The 17,500-nt window shown below is 36.7% G+C and overlaps 1 protein-coding gene across 1 annotated transcript in view; it reads right to left on the bottom strand.

Moving 5' to 3' along the window:
- Window positions 1–686: 686 nt before the first annotated feature.
- LOC119573323 (mediator of RNA polymerase II transcription subunit 16-like) overlaps window positions 687–17,500 on the bottom strand; it is a 17,525-nt gene continuing 711 nt past the window's right edge. The window contains exons 2-17 of the mRNA XM_037920501.1: window positions 16,026–16,175; window positions 15,596–15,791; window positions 15,300–15,432; window positions 15,060–15,173; window positions 14,573–14,746; window positions 13,429–13,544; window positions 13,018–13,143; window positions 12,753–12,920; window positions 12,434–12,611; window positions 11,427–11,631; window positions 10,885–11,027; window positions 10,394–10,581; window positions 9,351–9,552; window positions 3,160–3,269; window positions 2,458–2,606; window positions 687–1,947 (exon numbers count right to left, since the gene is read on the bottom strand). Of these exons, the coding sequence (XP_037776429.1) occupies window positions 1,821–1,947; window positions 2,458–2,606; window positions 3,160–3,269; window positions 9,351–9,552; window positions 10,394–10,581; window positions 10,885–11,027; window positions 11,427–11,631; window positions 12,434–12,611; window positions 12,753–12,920; window positions 13,018–13,143; window positions 13,429–13,544; window positions 14,573–14,746; window positions 15,060–15,173; window positions 15,300–15,432; window positions 15,596–15,791; window positions 16,026–16,175 (2,479 nt within the window). The 3' untranslated portion in view covers window positions 687–1,820. The remainder of the gene's footprint in view (window positions 1,948–2,457; window positions 2,607–3,159; window positions 3,270–9,350; window positions 9,553–10,393; window positions 10,582–10,884; window positions 11,028–11,426; window positions 11,632–12,433; window positions 12,612–12,752; window positions 12,921–13,017; window positions 13,144–13,428; window positions 13,545–14,572; window positions 14,747–15,059; window positions 15,174–15,299; window positions 15,433–15,595; window positions 15,792–16,025; window positions 16,176–17,500) is intronic.

Genomic DNA, 17,500 nt, shown 5'->3' with positions numbered 1-17,500 from the left:
TCCTCGGTGACTAAGCATTTGTGAACCCATCTATGTGCAAACAAAAGTAATGAAACCCAATCTGAGTGTATAGTACATGTACCTGGCACCAGGGATTAATCTCTTGGTAATGGGTAAATTTTTGATAAAGTTTGGTGAGGACACGTACATTAGTGTGTGGCAGTCCATACCTATGTGATTGTCCAGCTTGAGGTCAGGCACATGAGATGTCATTCCAGCAATTAGAAAACAAGACTTGTGATGTGATGAAGCAAGCTATATAAAGTCTGTTTCTTCAATTTCTTCTTTATGAAAAAACAGTAAATGAGAATGTGTTGGGACAAAATAAATATTGCCACTTTGTTTTATTTTCGTTATCACTCTGTCCTCTAGTAATCCTTTTTTATTGATCATATAATGTTTATTATTAGTATGATTCCTCATTTGAAGATACTATAATATATTATTATAAAAAAAAACTGCATGTGTGACCTTCCCTCCCACCCATATCTTTTAAACAGGTGCCAACATATTTTTTAAAAATTCACCTAATACCAACAATTCTAGAATTTGTATGTACGTCTTTTCCAGTCAGGATCACATGTTCTTTTATATCTACAAATATTTGACATAATTCAATGTAAACCCTGTAGAATGTACATGCTTTAATAGCTAAAATGATGATGCTGTTAAGAAAAGAATCCAACTGCTCATTTATATCCTTTATTCTGAGGATACAGACTTTTATAAAATATTTTACATCACAAAGCAATATGATCACATACAAGATTTTCAAAAAAGTAATATGGTAATGATATACAATGTACTGTGAACTTTACTTTTATGAATTCTGATAATCTCTCTTTTATGATGAAAAATGTTCCTGTTATATAATCACACATAATAATATTTACTTAGTATGTGTAAATGTGTTTATGCAAAAAATAAAAATAAATTGTGAGTTTGCTGTGTTCTTTGGGCTTTTTTTTGTAATAAATGGGAAAACTCCAGGTGTGTGTGTGTGTTTGTGAGTGTATGTATGTTGTGTGTGTAGTAGGTAATCAATAACACTTCTATACCTACAACTTAGAGAAATGAAGATATTATGTGGAGCATGTAATATCACACTGCATCGTGATTTAAATTTGCAATTCAAAGACAACTTCACTGGTGTGGCTTCTTTAATATTTCAGGATTTTACCCTATTCTTCACTATGAATAAGAAAAAGTACTATGCCCTCTGCTACTTGGGAAAAATATTTACATATCGAGAACACTTGGAAAATGAATACATAAATCTTACATTAAACATAAAAACAAAATACTTCAAGCACGCATTACAAAGATAAATGCAACACAAAAGAGCAACATGAAGAATAAGCAATGCCGTGAATGTAATCCATCTCTAACCACTGTTAATCTTAGCTTGTACTTTGCTGACTTTTCCGGCACATGCCACCAGGCATTCTTTTGGAGGATCACTAACAGCTAGAAATGTAGACGTACCTATATTCTGGCATTAACACACACTTTATAATACACCTCACACTATAGTTTCCAGGAAATTGTGGTAGTTTCATTACACAGCATTAGCTAATTTGATGTCCCATACTGCCTCATAGAAATTAAGATGGAAGAATATAATTCACATATCTGAATTCTGTTGCACTACATTTGGGCATGGAATATCACCTATATTATATCAGAATCATCAGTGACTGATACTGCTCATAAGACATCAAATGCTTAAGGAACTGCTAACATGTATTGTTCAGAAAAAAAAAAAAAGTATGTTCTTTGGAATAACAATTTACACTGCTTATATAAAGGAGACAGCAGTCTTACGCAGCCTTGGTAGGTGCTACTGGACAATGGGCCCAGTGGCCAGTGCAGATACAGTTGGAGGCCCACTGTTGCTCCCATACGGTCTCTCCTTCTCCCCACCAACTACCACGCACACTGCAGCACCTGAAATTTAGAAGCCGTTGATTATGGAACGTTTCCTGTGAAATGAATATATTCCCAAATCTATTTACATATCCTGCTCCTGTCTACTTGTTTCTTGGCTAGAAAGGGAGTCTTTTTTGTAGTATAAAATTACATTTTAGATAATTTGTTACTTTTTTTTTTTTTTTTTTTTTTTTAATTAATGAATAACAAATTATAAAACTATGTTTCTCAATCCCCTATTTAACAAGAATCACAAATAAATGATAATAATAATAACAACAACAACAACAATAGTAATAACAATAAATAATAATTTATAAATAAATAAAAAATAAATAAAACTGAAAATAACAATAAGGGGGTTTTAGTTACATGTCCCGGGCACAGGCACTTTCCCTTTTGTAGTCAGGATTTGGAACTCGCATCTACGATCCTCTCTGTCTTGAAGTGCAACAAGTCTTGCACCCTGGCTGCCCATCACACAGGCTAAAAAAGAAAATACTCCTAAAGGCATCAATTCAAACTGACCTGGTACAGCTAAACTTTGGTTCCTGAGCAGCAAGGTAGTGGTAGTGGAGAGGGTCAAGCTGCTGTAGTGGTGGCAATGCTCCCTCCAGAATACGAGCTTGAGTACCGTTGTTGGTTACGTGATTGCCTTCACTTTGCCCAAACTCGTACTGTAATATTGAACAAATCATTCAGGCTTCACATCAATTGAATACACTAAAATGAATATTAATAAAAGTTTTGGAGTCATACCTATGGCCACCCAAGTATGAAAGCTTTCTTTGATTAAAAAGGTTCTTGTTGACTAACCTTCAGGAAAGAAGGAACAGAAGGACATAATGAAAAACAAAGAAAAAAAACAACAACACACAGAGAGAGAGAGAGAGAGAGAGAGAGAGAGAGAGAGAGAGAGAGAGAGAGAGAGAGAGAGAGAGAGAGAGAGAGAGAGAGAAAGAGAGAAAGAGAGAGGAGAGAGAAAAGAGAAGATAGAAAGAGAGAGAGAGAGAGAAAGAGAGAGAGAGAGAAGAGAGAGAGAGAGAGAAAGAAAAAGAGAGAGAGAGGGGGAGGAAAAGGGAAAGAAAGAGAAGAGAGAGAGAAGAGAGAGAGAGAAGGAGAAGAGAGAGAGAGAGAGAGAGAGAGAGAGAGAGAGAGAGAGAGAGAGAGAGAGAGAGAGAGAGAGAGAGAGAGAGGAGAGAGAGAGAGAGAGAGAAACTTTTATCTTACCGAAATTGGTGTTGCAGCTGATGAGGCCATATCCGCTAGCACACCCCTTGGGGGGATATGAAGAGGCAATTCTCGGCACACAACTTGAGTTTCCAACAAAACACACTCATCTGCCAATGAAACAATCATATAAACTAATAATAAAACCACAAGAATTTGAATTCTAAATTTAAGAAGTGCTAGTCATAAACATATATATCAATATCAGATTAATATGGTTGAAAAGATATTTTGAGAAAGAAATAGATTTCACTAATGCTTACATTGTATACACAGTTCGCAGGCTGTCTTTATTAGGTTCACTACAACAATCATTCTTTCACACGCACCAAAAACGTCTTGAACCACATGTTAACACCAAATTATACAAAACTATTATTTATTTATAGGATATTCACTGTCTGTATCAGCGTTCACTTGTAGGACTAACAATAAACATTTTCCCAAGATGCAAATGCAAATACTTTAGCTCCCTCACAAAACCTCTTTTTTTTTCTTTTTTTTTTTAATTATCATCTTCTTCTTCTACTTTATCAGCATGCACCACCTTCACACCTTCTTCAGAACTGACTGTGTCTGGGTTTACAAAGAGGAAAACCACATTGCTCTCTCGTTTAGCACTTTCTACTGCTGAACTTGGGGTGGGCATGCTGCATTCATAGCTCTCGTTTGCCTTCGATGTGTCGATTGTTGGGAGTGCCTTCCTCCTTATGACAGGGTCCTCCAAGTCCTTCAGCTCCTCCACCTCTTCGATGTCTTCAGGAGGGTTGTCGTCCTTAATGTATGCCTCCTTCAGTGGGGTTGCTTCCTGCTTCTTCACGACGATAGGCTCTATGACATCTTCTTTTTCCTTCTCTTCATCTTTCTTTCCTTGGGATCCCTGTTCTTCATTATCTGATGAATCCTCCTCGTTTACTGAACTGTCATCCTTCTTCTTAGGCAAATCAGTGCTGTCTGGTTTCTCATCTACACTGCTGTCAGAATCGGTGTCATTTCCTTCCTTGCTTTTTTCTACATGGACTTCACACTCAGCCTGCTCCTTGTTCAGTTTCTTGTAATCCAGCGTGTCAATGTATTCATTCAGAAATTCTCCGGATTCGACTAATTTGCTGCGTTTCTGCAAGCTGCTGGTCTCTGTCAAGCTCTCTCTAGACTTCTCTAAACTTTCCTTCTCAGCCTTTTCTTCACATGCTCTCTTCTCGATGCTTGCACTTGAACCTCGTGATTTCTCTGTCAGGATACTGAAGCGCTCCTTTTCATTGGTTTCCTCAACCTTTAAATATGGCTGGACAGCATGGGGCTTAGTTGGAAAATCAGGGCTTTCTCGGATTTCCATACCAATAGCTGACACAACACTCTTCCTCTTATCTTGAAAACATGGTAAAATAATTGCACACAACATCAACCACAGAAGTGATACAAAGAGCCAATAAAAGTGATACCAGCCATCTCGATGTGGTACTCCTACTGAAGGGGGAAAGCCATAGTAGTCTTCCAGCATCAGGGGTAACAAAACAAATACATAAAGGGCAAAAAATGCTAAAACAAAAACAGGGTAGACCACAATAAGAAGCAGGACAACCAAAAGTCGGAAGTCATTTTGATCCCACTTCTTGGTGTTGACAAGAGGCTTGGCCATGTTGCTATTTCAATCCCTTCGAATCTTAAAGATGAATTAGGCGATTATGCACTAAGGAAAAACAACCACTCTCGGTACAAAACAAACTTAATGCAGTGTCTTTTCTGCAATCTATATCTGGCTTATGTAACAATGTAACAGATTTTCAAATATAAAGTCTGTTTCTTGGGCAAGTGCCCTCCCACAACTGATCTTGCATCCTGTCAGGTGTGGAGTGTTGGTATTACCAACTTGGACAGGATGTCACTGCTGATAAGAAGCACTGATACTCTCTCACCAGTTAGGTCAGTGTTTGTCCATTTCAAATTTGAACATCTGCTATCAACTCTTAAGTGTATGAAAGAGAGAGAGAGAGAGAGAGAGAGAGAAGAGAGAGAGAGAGAGAGAGAGAGAGAGAGAGAGAGAGAGACAGAGAGAGAGAGAGAGAGAGAGAGAGAGAGAGAGAGAGAGGAGAGAGGAGAGAGAGAGAGAGACTGACAGAGAGAGAGAGACTGACAGAGAGAGTGAGACTGACAGAGAGAGTGAGACTGACAGAGAGAGTGAGACTGACAGAGAGAGTGAGACTGACAGAGAGAGTGAGACTGACAGAGAGAGAGAGAGAGAGAGAGAGAGAGAGAGACAGGGAGAGAGATGGGGGGCAGGAGAGAGGGAGGGATGGAGGGATTGAAAGAGAGAAAAAAAGAAAGAAAGAGAGAGAAAGCGAGAAGAGAGAGATGAGAAAGGGAGAAAAACAGAAAAGGGGAAAGAAAAAGAGTGAGAGAGAGAAAGGATGGAGGGAGAAAGAGAATGGGAAGAAGGAGAGGGAGAGAGAAAGGGAGGGAGGGAGGGTGGGACAAAAAGAGAGCAAGAGGAAAAAGAGAAATAGAAAGATATACAGATGAATAGATAGATAAGATAGACAGAGAGGGAAAGAGGGGAAGAGAGAAAGAGAAAGAGAGAAAGCAGAGATGGTAAAAAGCTTTAATTAGTTCCTTCTCATATTTTCTTGAATTATCAACACCAATAAATTACAAATTGCACATGTTACCTTAAATTTTGGACAGCTGGCCCACCTTGGGTTAAGGCAACGACTCATTACAGTAGTAACGGAATAAAGATTACCATTCCTATCAACTTGGCATGCCTACTATTGTTGTTAAACATTGTCAAACATGGGTATATATTCCTGATTAACATATCAGGATATTAGCATATTTTTAGAAGCAACTACAAAAATTTTTGAAGTTTAACTGGAGGAAAATGAAAGAACCAAAACAAACATTTTCCATATCTTGAGGACATTTTGATATTCTCTAACATGATTTACTCATCACTGTTAGATGCAACAGATATAATAATATGGGAAACACTAAACAGTGACTCCTTATCAGAGTTAATCCGGGGTGAAGTCTAGCCCGACTCAAAATTACCCACTTTAGTCTTCACTTATTATTTTGTTAATTTCATCTCTGTATGCATTAGTATACTTGTTTTTTCTATGGAATACTATATCAAATAACAAACTCACTATATAAAAACATAATCATTGCCTTTACTTAATCTTTTTCCACTGAGTGTAGAAAGAAATCAAGCTTGGAGCATCTCCACCAAATCGTCATTAACACCTGCACTTCTGAGCAAGAGAGCGATATCAATGAAGCTTTGCTGGAAATAATTTTTCTGGCCTTCTGGTGAAATCTGGGGAGGTGCTTTCACTTCCTCTTCTTGAACTTCAGGTACCTTTTCAGACTGGTTGCTCTTAATAGAGGCAGACGAGTCATTCCTGGTGAATCTCTCTTGTGACGATTTCCATCCTGTATTGCGGTACTGGACTGAACGCTTCCTCGAGAACTTGCTTTGGGCATAGGAGTCCGACAGTCCATCCTTGTTGTCAGAATGTCCTTGTTCACTTATTTCCTGCTTCTGGTTTGAGATGCTTGACCTTCTGAGACTCTCAAGAGAAGATTTCTTGAGGCTTTCAATTGACTTCCTCCTTTCAAGTTCAACGGATGAGGAGCTCTTGGTGCTACTGACTGAGCTACGTCTTGAGTCTGCCATGATGTCTTCGAAATTAATACTTGGTGGTTCTAAATAGACTGACTCAGAATTTCCTTGGTGCTATTTTAAAGTTTGCACCACGAGGGACAAAAATGCTGACTATGGATCTTCCTCTTTATTATCAATTTCCAGTTTGTTTCCTAGATTCTCGTTCTCTTCTTCTTCCTCAATACTCTGCCACTGCTTTCTTGCTTCCTCAAGACTACTGGAACTAAGGCTAGTGGTGGAGTCTAATCTCACAAGAGTTAAGTAGTTGTCAAAGGAATTCAGTGGTGGCAGCCCTTGGAATGAATCTTCCTTGGTCAACTGTCTCTGCAGTGAAGACTCTCGTGACCCTGAAGCTGAATTTGCTTTGGGAGATGCCAGAGGTGATGTTGTTGAGTCACCACTAGGTTTCTGTAGCTCCTCCTCAAGCTTTTCTAACAGATTCCTTGTGTTGTCATCCAAAAGGCTTGTTTCTGGAGAACTTGATGTTGGCAGAAAGTCACAGTTACTATTGTCTCCATCCAAATCAAAGCCTAGATTATCAATGTGATAACCGTCCTCATCAACAGAGCTAAGTAACCTGGTGCGACTCAGAGTGCCATAGTTCTGTGGGTGAGTTGCTTTGAGATCATATGCAGACTGTGAGCACAACACTTCATCAGGTGGACCACTTTTGTGCTCTGTATTTTCACCATTAACCTGGCTAGATACAACAACAGTTTTCAACGGAGGAGAAGAGGTATTAACTAAGGATAAATTATGGGAGTCTTCTTGTTTTTGAGAGTCTGGCTGTTTGATGCACTTGCCTATGCCACCATTACTGTGATCCTTTAACTGGATCTCTTCATTTCCTGCCACCTCCACTGAACCATCATAGAGTGGATCATGCCCAATGACATAACCACGAGTCTGCCGGGCCCACACACAAACCACTATGATTAACACTAACAGGAACACAAAAAGTCCACTCGCAAAAATGACCCCCAAAATAAAGAGCACTTCGCGACTGCTGCCTGCCCCCAAGACTACCTGACCCCGGTTGGTGGTAGTGTTATCAGCACTTGGGGAGATTCTTGACTCCGGGACAACTTTCACTGTCACCGTCTCATTCTCTGCTTTGCTATTAGGCAATATTACCCATACCACAATTGCTGCACAAAGAAGGAGAACAATTGGGATCCACAGAATAAGAGTTATTATAAGTGCTTTGTGTTCTCCCATCTCTAACTGGGTTTCTTGTTTTCTTCCCAGTGAAAAAATCTCAAGTCTTCTATAGGGTACCTAGCAGGTTAAATGATGAAGCTTAAATCACCATGGCTTTCATTTACCGAATATTCATCATTAATTTCCTTTTAATCTGAATATTCATAAAAAGGGCTCTGAGTAAACAAATCATGCCTATAGAAAATGTGACTTTTGCACAGATTTCCAAATTAAATAAAACATTACATCTGAGGGAAAATGACATTTGGCATCTCTTGACACAAAAGGATGTGAGACAAGAAAATGTGATAACACCTTACTACTCTATCTCAGGCATATCCTGCCCAGCCCACACACTTGACATGTGTTTCAGATATCTAAACTTTTCAACTGTAACTGAAATTAAACCTATATTTACATGTGAACATGTGAAAAATAAATAAATATACAGAGAGCATGAAAGCATATACATTTAAACACTCTTTTACTTATAAAACAATACAAAAAAACACATACATACATTAGGAATTACAAAATAAACACATATGCATGCACATATGAATATATTCACGGACAAGTATGTGAAAATCTGTCTCTGTGTATTTACATATAACAGAGACACAATAAAGTCATACATACAAACATACCTAAATATATCTATGTATGAATATATTTTACGCTTAAAATATTGAGAGAATACTCTACAATACCTAATACAAGAACATGATGACAGAACCAGCATTTATGATAACAAGTATGTCAAAACTCTATAAATGAATTCAGTAGGATCAAATGCATTTTGAAATACGTAGTGATCAAATACCAAATAAATGTAGAATATATACTTATGTATATTTATATATATATATATATATATATATATATATATATATATATATATATAGTACATACATTCATATAAATATAGTATGTATATGTAAACACACACACACACACACACACACACACACACGTGTGTGTGTAGTATAGTGTGTATGTATATGTATATGTGTATGTATATGTATATGTATATGTATATGTATATGTTATGTATGTATGTATGTTGTGTATGTATGTATGTATGTATGTATGTATGTATGTATGTATGTATGTATGTATGTATGTATGTATGTATGTATGTATGTATGTATGTATGTATGTATGTATGTATGTATGTATGTATGTATGTAGATAGATAGATAGATATATATAGATATATATATATAGATATATATAAATATATATCGATATATATCGATATATATAGATATATATAGATATACATAGATATAACACAATGATATAAGACATGTACCAATACACATACCAATTAAGCTGGAGTCTGGCTCTCCTGGAAGAATCTGAGCTAATCTTGTCAGCAGCTTGTAAATCTGGGCCCATACATCCACAGACTGTGTCTTGTGAAACATCTGTGGCAATACTAACTTGTTCTGCCGATGCCACAGCCGTGATACAAACAGGATTTCTCGAAGACTATGAACTATTTTACCATCTCGTGCCAACTCGAACTGAAAAAGAAACAACGCAGATTTTATTTATCAAGCTATACCACTAAAATGTATTTCTTTTAGAATGTATCATGTTTGCTGGACTTTATACTGGAAATGTAGTTACCACATCAATTATGGATCAAAATCGGCTTAAAGGTTTAGTTACAACTGGTACAGATTTATGAATCAAAAGCTTTAAATCTAATGTTTTATTTTTTTAATTGAGTATAGTATCCAAATTGAAGTAGTCTTTGAACAAGAGAGAATCAAATTAATATTCTTTTCTTCTTCAGTAAATAGAGTTGTAAATTCAATCATAGCAGTATGATGTAATCTGTAACTCTAATATTCTTGAGATAATTTTCGGGGCAAACTGGAGTAAACCTACAAAGCTTCAAGATATTTCTCAATAATACAAAAATCTGAGATCCCCTCTAAGGGAAGTGTCTACTTCTCAACAAATGAAAATGATAAAGCTAACCTATTGCAAGCTACAAGATTTACAAAAATAGAAAGAAAGGAAATTTTTTTGAAACATTAAAGAAGAGAAATGTTTGGTAAAGAATACCAAAAATAATTAAGCTTTTTACAGATTTAACCAGAATAAGAAAAACGATAATCTTTGTCTACACATCCAAGTTATACAACTAAAGAACAGAGTGCATGAGCACCATTCTTTGAATAAACATTATATATGATGTGATGAAGTCTTTTCTTTCACTTCTCTGCTTCCTTCTTCTGGCCAAAGCAGATGTATTAACAAATGTTCTAAGATCATAAGCAGAAAAACACACCTTTTTTGTCATCTGGCTGAATCTGTCTCAAATAACAACTTTTCAACTGCAAAATTTGGACTTACTTTGCTATTCTGTGCAAGCATAAAGAGAATAAAAAGGGCAAGATCTGCAGCAAATTGCAGAAGAGGCTGGAGATTCTGCAAAAGTCCTGGGTCAACTTGGCAGTCTTTGATATTGACAGAGCTGCAGAAGAGGTCGAGGGCCTTTTCGATATCTAATGTATCAAGTGAAGGACGGCTCTCTTGGAAAGCTGTAAAAGTTTAGGGGGGATCACTTTACGATACAAAAACTTAGTACCCTGAAAGTCTAAAAGGTGCATGTGCTGAGAAGGGCAAACTTGTAAGTCTCAGCATTCATGTAACAATCACTATCAACTAATAGAACACTCTCCTTATAAAAGAAAGAAATACAGAAAAGTGATGATCATGTTTACATCTCAAGTCTGAGCACTCTGAATAAATGGAAAAAAATATCTTCAATCTCATTCAAGCAAATCCTTGCATATCAAATGGAATAAAAAAACATTTCTCCTGAGACTTGTGTCCCAACTCACCTTGTAAAGAAACGCTAATATTTTTCTCTGCTGTAGCTACATCACAGGTGACGGGTCGAAGGGACCTGAACAATTGCTGAATAGCTGTCAACTGCGCCTGGAGACGAGCTTCAATTGCCTTCTGTTGTTGACTTCCTGCTAGTCTATAGAGCAAGATGTATATTTAGATTAATTACAATGCAAATACAATGACATACATGAAACTTTCACAAAGGCTACCATGTGACGCATTCTTTACAACTTATCTGAAATGCAGTTTGTAGTTACCTTCATATTACTAGATCTCTGTGACCTAACAAAGAAAAGAATTTCTTTATTGGGCAAAAAAACAAAAACAAAAAAAAAAAACAAAAAAAAAAAAAAACAAAAAAAACCCTGTACGCAGGGCATGGCCGGGGTTACCATCCACTGGAGGCATGGGATTTGAACGCAGGTCAGCAAGATTGCTAGACAAGATCGCTACCGCTGCACCACACAGCACACAGAGAGGAGGAAAGAAGGAAGGAAGGAAGGAAAGGAAAGAAAACAAAAAAATAACTAACCTGAGCATGGAGGTTTTCATGACAAGAAACCTTGTGTGCAGATGCTGAATGATGGGCGATGAATGTCCTAGGAAAGTGTCTGTGAGTCTGTCAGTGAGAGTGTGGATGGATGAGGGGGGGGTGGACACAAGCAGATCCCACCAATCATTGCCACTAACAAGGGCAAACTCAAGTAACAAGATAACCGATATTGCCCACTGTGGTCCTGCAAGAGAGTCAGATTTTTTTTTGTCAATAAAAGATTATATAATGAAGATAAATGGGGAAAAGGTCTTTTTTTTTTTTTTTTTTTTTTACATAAGCACTATCTGAAGACACACTTGTTGCATATAAGTGAACAAAAGTCATTAACAAGGGCAAACTCAAATAACAAGATAACCAATATTGCCCTTTGTGGCTTGCAAGAGAGTGTCAAATTTTTATTTTGATCAATAAAAGATCATATAATGAAGATGAATGGGAATTTTATTTATTTATTTATTTATCTTTTTGTACATAGGCACTATTTGAAGACATTTGTTGCATAAAAGTAAACAAAAGTCTACTCCATTTAGTATAATATCAATATATGGCAAATTTTTACCAGCTTTCATCATCCATTTCCTATTATATAATCTTTTAGCCTGATAATGCAAAATATAAAACACATGTACATGCACTGTCCACTGTGGTTTTCCTTTATCAATTTTGTTACTAACCCAACTAAATCTCACCTGTTTAACCCATTCCTTGAATTCCAGAGAAAGAAATTTTTATCTTTATTACTATCATTACCACTTCCAATAATATAATAATACTAATAATAATGATAACAATGACAATAATAGAAATAAAAACTTTTCTCCCCAATTCCAAGGAATGAGGTAAATAGATAAGACAAAGCAGTCCTACTAACTGATTCCATGTTAATTAAGCAGTTGTGAAGCTCTCTATGTATAAAGAAAATCAATAAAACAAACCATACTGGACAGTGCATATACTCAGTGCCCATGTATTAAGGTACTGACCTACATCAGCTGGTCTCATTAACGTAAAGAAATGTAGACCGCCAGTTGAATCCATGGCTAAGAGAGAGAATCCACTCCATGTATGGGACAGACAAACCATGCGCCTGTCTGTGGCTACTCTCTTCACTGGCTGGTCATCACCATTCCCTCTGCTGCCTTGGAGATTATGGTAACTCATCTGTTGGATAGTACACCTACCATAATGCATTCTTAACAATTCATAGTACCTCCCATACTAACAATTCTAAACGACAATGAACAATCACAGCAAAATACCATTAAGTCAGAGAAAATAACAGATGGAGCCCCATATCTTTACCTGTTGCATACTGTCTCTATTAATAGCATAAATGGAAGAGTCGGCTGTAGCTGCAGTGATGATAAAAGGTAGCTGAGCACCTGGTGGGCCAGGCAAAAGATGGCGTGGGGCAGTGCCAAGGGTTATGACACTGCTGCTGGATACCCACTCCCCAACACATACCCACTCCTGTGGTAATGAGCAAAAGTATTTTCATAAAATCCTTCACCTGTACATATTGACTCACATTTTCAAGACTTGTAAATATCTGAATCTGACAACAAACCTTGGTTGTGACTCCTGTTGACTCAGCCATTGGTTTGAAGAGCTTCAGCAAAGGTTTAACCTGTTCTTGCAGCTGATACCTCTGAACCATGTGTAAAACAGAGCTGATGGGTGTTCCATTTGGAGTCTGTGAATGTTTCATATTCTTAATACATAAATGTGTAAAATACATTTCATTCTGATAAGAAAAGTCTGGTACATCAATACGATGACCTACATATCTTTAAACTTATTCATACTTATTTCTCTTTTACTACATAATGTTTTGAATAGATTACACATATATATAAAAAATAAAAATACACAAGCAGTTACTGTAACATCTGCAATGCAGTCTACTAACTCAAAACTGGCTGAGTACACATAAACTGCATTAGAGATAAATAAAACTTTCAATCTTCTGAGAAATTACCTGTTGTGGTTGCACTGATTCTCCGACCTGTGATACTGTTAGAGCTACGAGAAGACTATTCGGATCCTCCATTTCAGTGTACCTCAAGCATGTGACCTGCACAAGACCCTCATTTTCTGCAACATAATATTCACTTTATTGTACTTTTGCTTGCATATACATGAAATTTTTGTCCTGAATTTTAAGTGATTGACACAGTCTTAAAGTACATTGTAATATTTATTATATTGTTGTGTGTGTGTGTGTGTGTGTGTGTGTGTGTGTGTGTGTGTGTGTGTGTGTGTGTGTGTGTGTGTGTGTGTGTGTGTGTGTGTGTGTGTGTGTGTGTGTGTGTGTGTGTGTGTGTGTGTGTGTGTGTGTGTGTGTGTGTGTATGTATGTATGTATGTATGTATGTATGTATGTATGTATGTATGTATGTATGTATGTATGTATGTATGTATGTATGTATGTATGTATATATATATATATATATATACTTTCAGTGCAAAATATCCCACTTGATGCCATAACATCATAAAATAAAAAAAAATTCACTGATATCAACACCAGGTTTCCAATTATTCTGCACAATATTACAACCCTTGAGATAATAAAGCAACAACAACCAAGTAGGAAAGGATGTTGAATTAGTAATAATCCATATTACATCAAGGCACTAAGGGTTGGAACTATTTGCTTAATATATCTGTTCGTTTGTTAACCATTTCCAAATAAAGTGTCAAAAAACTCTCTTTATGCCAGACTTATAAACATTCCAAAGAATAATCCTGCTAAATCCACTCCATCACTTGATTTATTGGCGTATTCTGTTTTCGTTGTTTTCTATTAATATTCAGACCACCTTCCCATTTTAATCATGTTTTCTGCTCTTTATTTTGTGTCTTTTGGGAAGTCCTTGTCCTGACGACTCATTGCCATATTTGTACTTACTGTCATGCTTTTTTAGGTAATATGATTAGCTGGTAATAAATTATATGAATCTAAATCACATACCAACACAATGATACAATGTAAACAATACCACGGGGGGGATGAACAAAAAAAAGCACAAAAAATAAGTTCTTCCCCTTTGATTTCCAAATTTGTTCAACATGACCCCTACACTGATGTACATTTAAGTAAATGCTATGAACAGTGCTTACTCTGCGTATTGTGCCATGCCATGCCTGAGCGGAAGGGGCAGAAGGATTGCGCAGCCTGGACCTTGACCTTAAGCTCCCCTCTCCCACCACCACTGTCCTCCTCAATCATCTTCAGCTCGATTCTCCAACACTTGATTATCTCTGGTTTCCATGTGGCTATATGGATGTGTCCAGCTGAAAAGGAAAAAGAAACTGACATGTAGATATACATATATGACATAAAAGTATGTATATGTTTCAATAAACAGTATTTATTGGTGTATGTGCATGTGTATGTGTGTGAGAGCTCTAGTATATGTATAAATAACATTTACTTCTTGCTTCTTTCCTGAAAACAAACTTGCTTTCTTACTAACTTTGGATAAAAATAGTTGATGTATTAATGTAAAGACTATGACCAACATATTACAAAAATTGAGATAAAGATACTCATAGAAAATAAGTAGGAGGAAAAACGGCAGGCAAAACCAGAGTATGAGTAACCTACATGGTGCCAAAGCAGCCGTGGCCACTGTGAAATTGTCTCGAGTATGTCCCAGCACCACCTTTTGTTCTGTCATCACATTACCCTCGTGAGTCATTGCACACACCAGCAACAATCCTGTAAATACATTATTACATTTGAAAATATCATAAAATGACAATAGTAATTTCCTTTCCAAGAACATCATCAAAAAAGTGCAATATGCTTCATTCAGCCATTATAAAATCTAATAAGAGTAATAACCTGAAGCTGTTACAGCAAAGAACCCATTCACAGCACACTGGCCATGGTCTACTAGTGATGGTTTGTGTGGCTGAGCTGAAAACTTCTCTGTGTATAAACCATGAACTTTGACATCACTTGCATGCAGACATGTCTGGAAAAAAAGACAAAAACAGGGCATTACAGATAAAAATGAACTAAAATTAGCCTACTCAGTATTTTCTCCATTGTGACAGGCATAATGATTATGCTTTTACAACATGAATGACTTCACTATTGCTCCTGTAAAAGAATGTTTCAGCAAGCATAGAACTTACACGAATTCCACCATGAAAGAAATTGATATGAAGAATGTCTTCTCCACCCCAATCACAGGTATGGGTAACTGACCAGTCGTGTAATCCAGCACCTTTAGAAAATAGCTGCACAGTCCCCATACTACGAACTACTAACAACTGAGATCCATCACTGCTAAAAACCAACGATGACACGTGGCTTGCTGATTCTACAATACTGAAAGAAAGCAGTAAAACAGACTTGAAAACATTTTTTCAACTATAATAATTCTTATACAAATAATCTTACACACATATATATATATATATATATATATATATATATATATATATATATATATATATATATATATATATATATCTCTTTGCAGGTATATATATGCACATTCTTACTACACGTGTACAGAAAATTAGCAACCACAACAAACAAAAATATCTGAATTATACTTACACATGGGGTTCATAAGGGCAATTCAGGTCCATGACGCACACTGTGTAGATTGGAATACGATGCCTATAGTTGTCCTGCCTCGTGGATGTACGTGTGAAAGCCACAACACTCTTGGATGATATAGTGCAAATGCCGCCATCTCCATATAGCCTGCAAGGGCAGATTTAAGGTACAATATTGTGGTAAATGGAAAATTTTCTTACTATAAAACAAAAGGTGCTGAAAGAAAACCAAAAACTGATCCTAATTTTGGTGAAAAAACAATAAAGAGAGAGAGATAGAGAGAGAGAGAGAGAGAGAGAGAGAGAGAGAGAGAGAGAGAGAGAGAGAGAGAGAGAGAGAGAGAGAGAGAGAGAGAGATCTGAAACTCTCCTCCAACATCCCTATTTTCAATAGAGGGAAAAAAAAAAAAAAAAAAAAAGGAGAACATGAGTTCAGTTTAAATATTTTTGCAAATACCTAACTTTTTGAAAGTAAACAAACTTTGGGAACATGCAGTATGGAAAGTAGGTAGTCCAAAAGCATTTTGTTTTTCAAGGATGGTAAACAGCCTTGAATGTTTTACTACTAGTTATCCAGTCAGTCTGTTTATAACAAATGAATTTCACTTAACCGATTTTTCTTTCCTTTTTTTACAGGTTTTCTTCTGCGGATTATATGCTTGCTTTCCTTTTAAATGAATGTGATAAAATGAAGTAAACTTGTCATGACTAGGTTAAGAAGTCTACAGAAACCTCTAGACCAGCAAGGTTGTTGAACCTTGTGATTTTTACATCTGTCTCTGCCACTCATCTTAGTGATGTGTATATTCGCATCTATTCCATTCAGGCAAGAAGGTATGCAGGGTAATCAGGAGGGAAATGTAACAGCAGTTTACAAGTGTTTTAATATCTGCCTGATATATCATACAATTTCCATTTCATCATTGGTAATTTTCTCACAAGAACATTTTCAGGTATTCCATTGACATTATTCAAGTCTGGTTTATCCACTACTTTCCATTAATGATATACTAAGATTGTAAACCAAAAATTAATGCCTCAAGTAGTGGTAGTGAAATGAATACAATGACACTGCATATGTGCCTTGCCCACTGTGACTTTGATTTATCGATTTTGTAGAGGTATACTGCTCTTTGCTGAAGAGTGAGGCAGTAAAGGATGTTTACCACAGGCTCTATCCTGTTAGTTTGATGTAATAGAGATATTGTATTCCAGGCAGGGGTTGGGAGCAGCAACCACCCCCTTAAGAGTAGGCTTTTAGGGATGAAGCCCCCAAACACTGACAATAATACATAAATACTGGGTTAATGCTACTGAAAGCGACGCGCAGAGCTTGTGGGAAATGGATACTGCCATCTTTAAAGATATAGGGTAATAAACAACACAGGTACAGTTGCTCCATCCTCATCTTTAACGCGAAACGGTGAAAATATCTGCTGAATCACTGCTCAGAGAATAAGTCAACAGCACCCT

The sequence above is a fragment of the Penaeus monodon genome, chromosome 5, assembly GCF_015228065.2.
Source record: "Penaeus monodon isolate SGIC_2016 chromosome 5, NSTDA_Pmon_1, whole genome shotgun sequence".
NCBI lineage: Eukaryota > Metazoa > Arthropoda > Malacostraca > Decapoda > Penaeidae > Penaeus > Penaeus monodon.
This window is presented reverse-complemented; position numbering and strand designations above follow the sequence as displayed.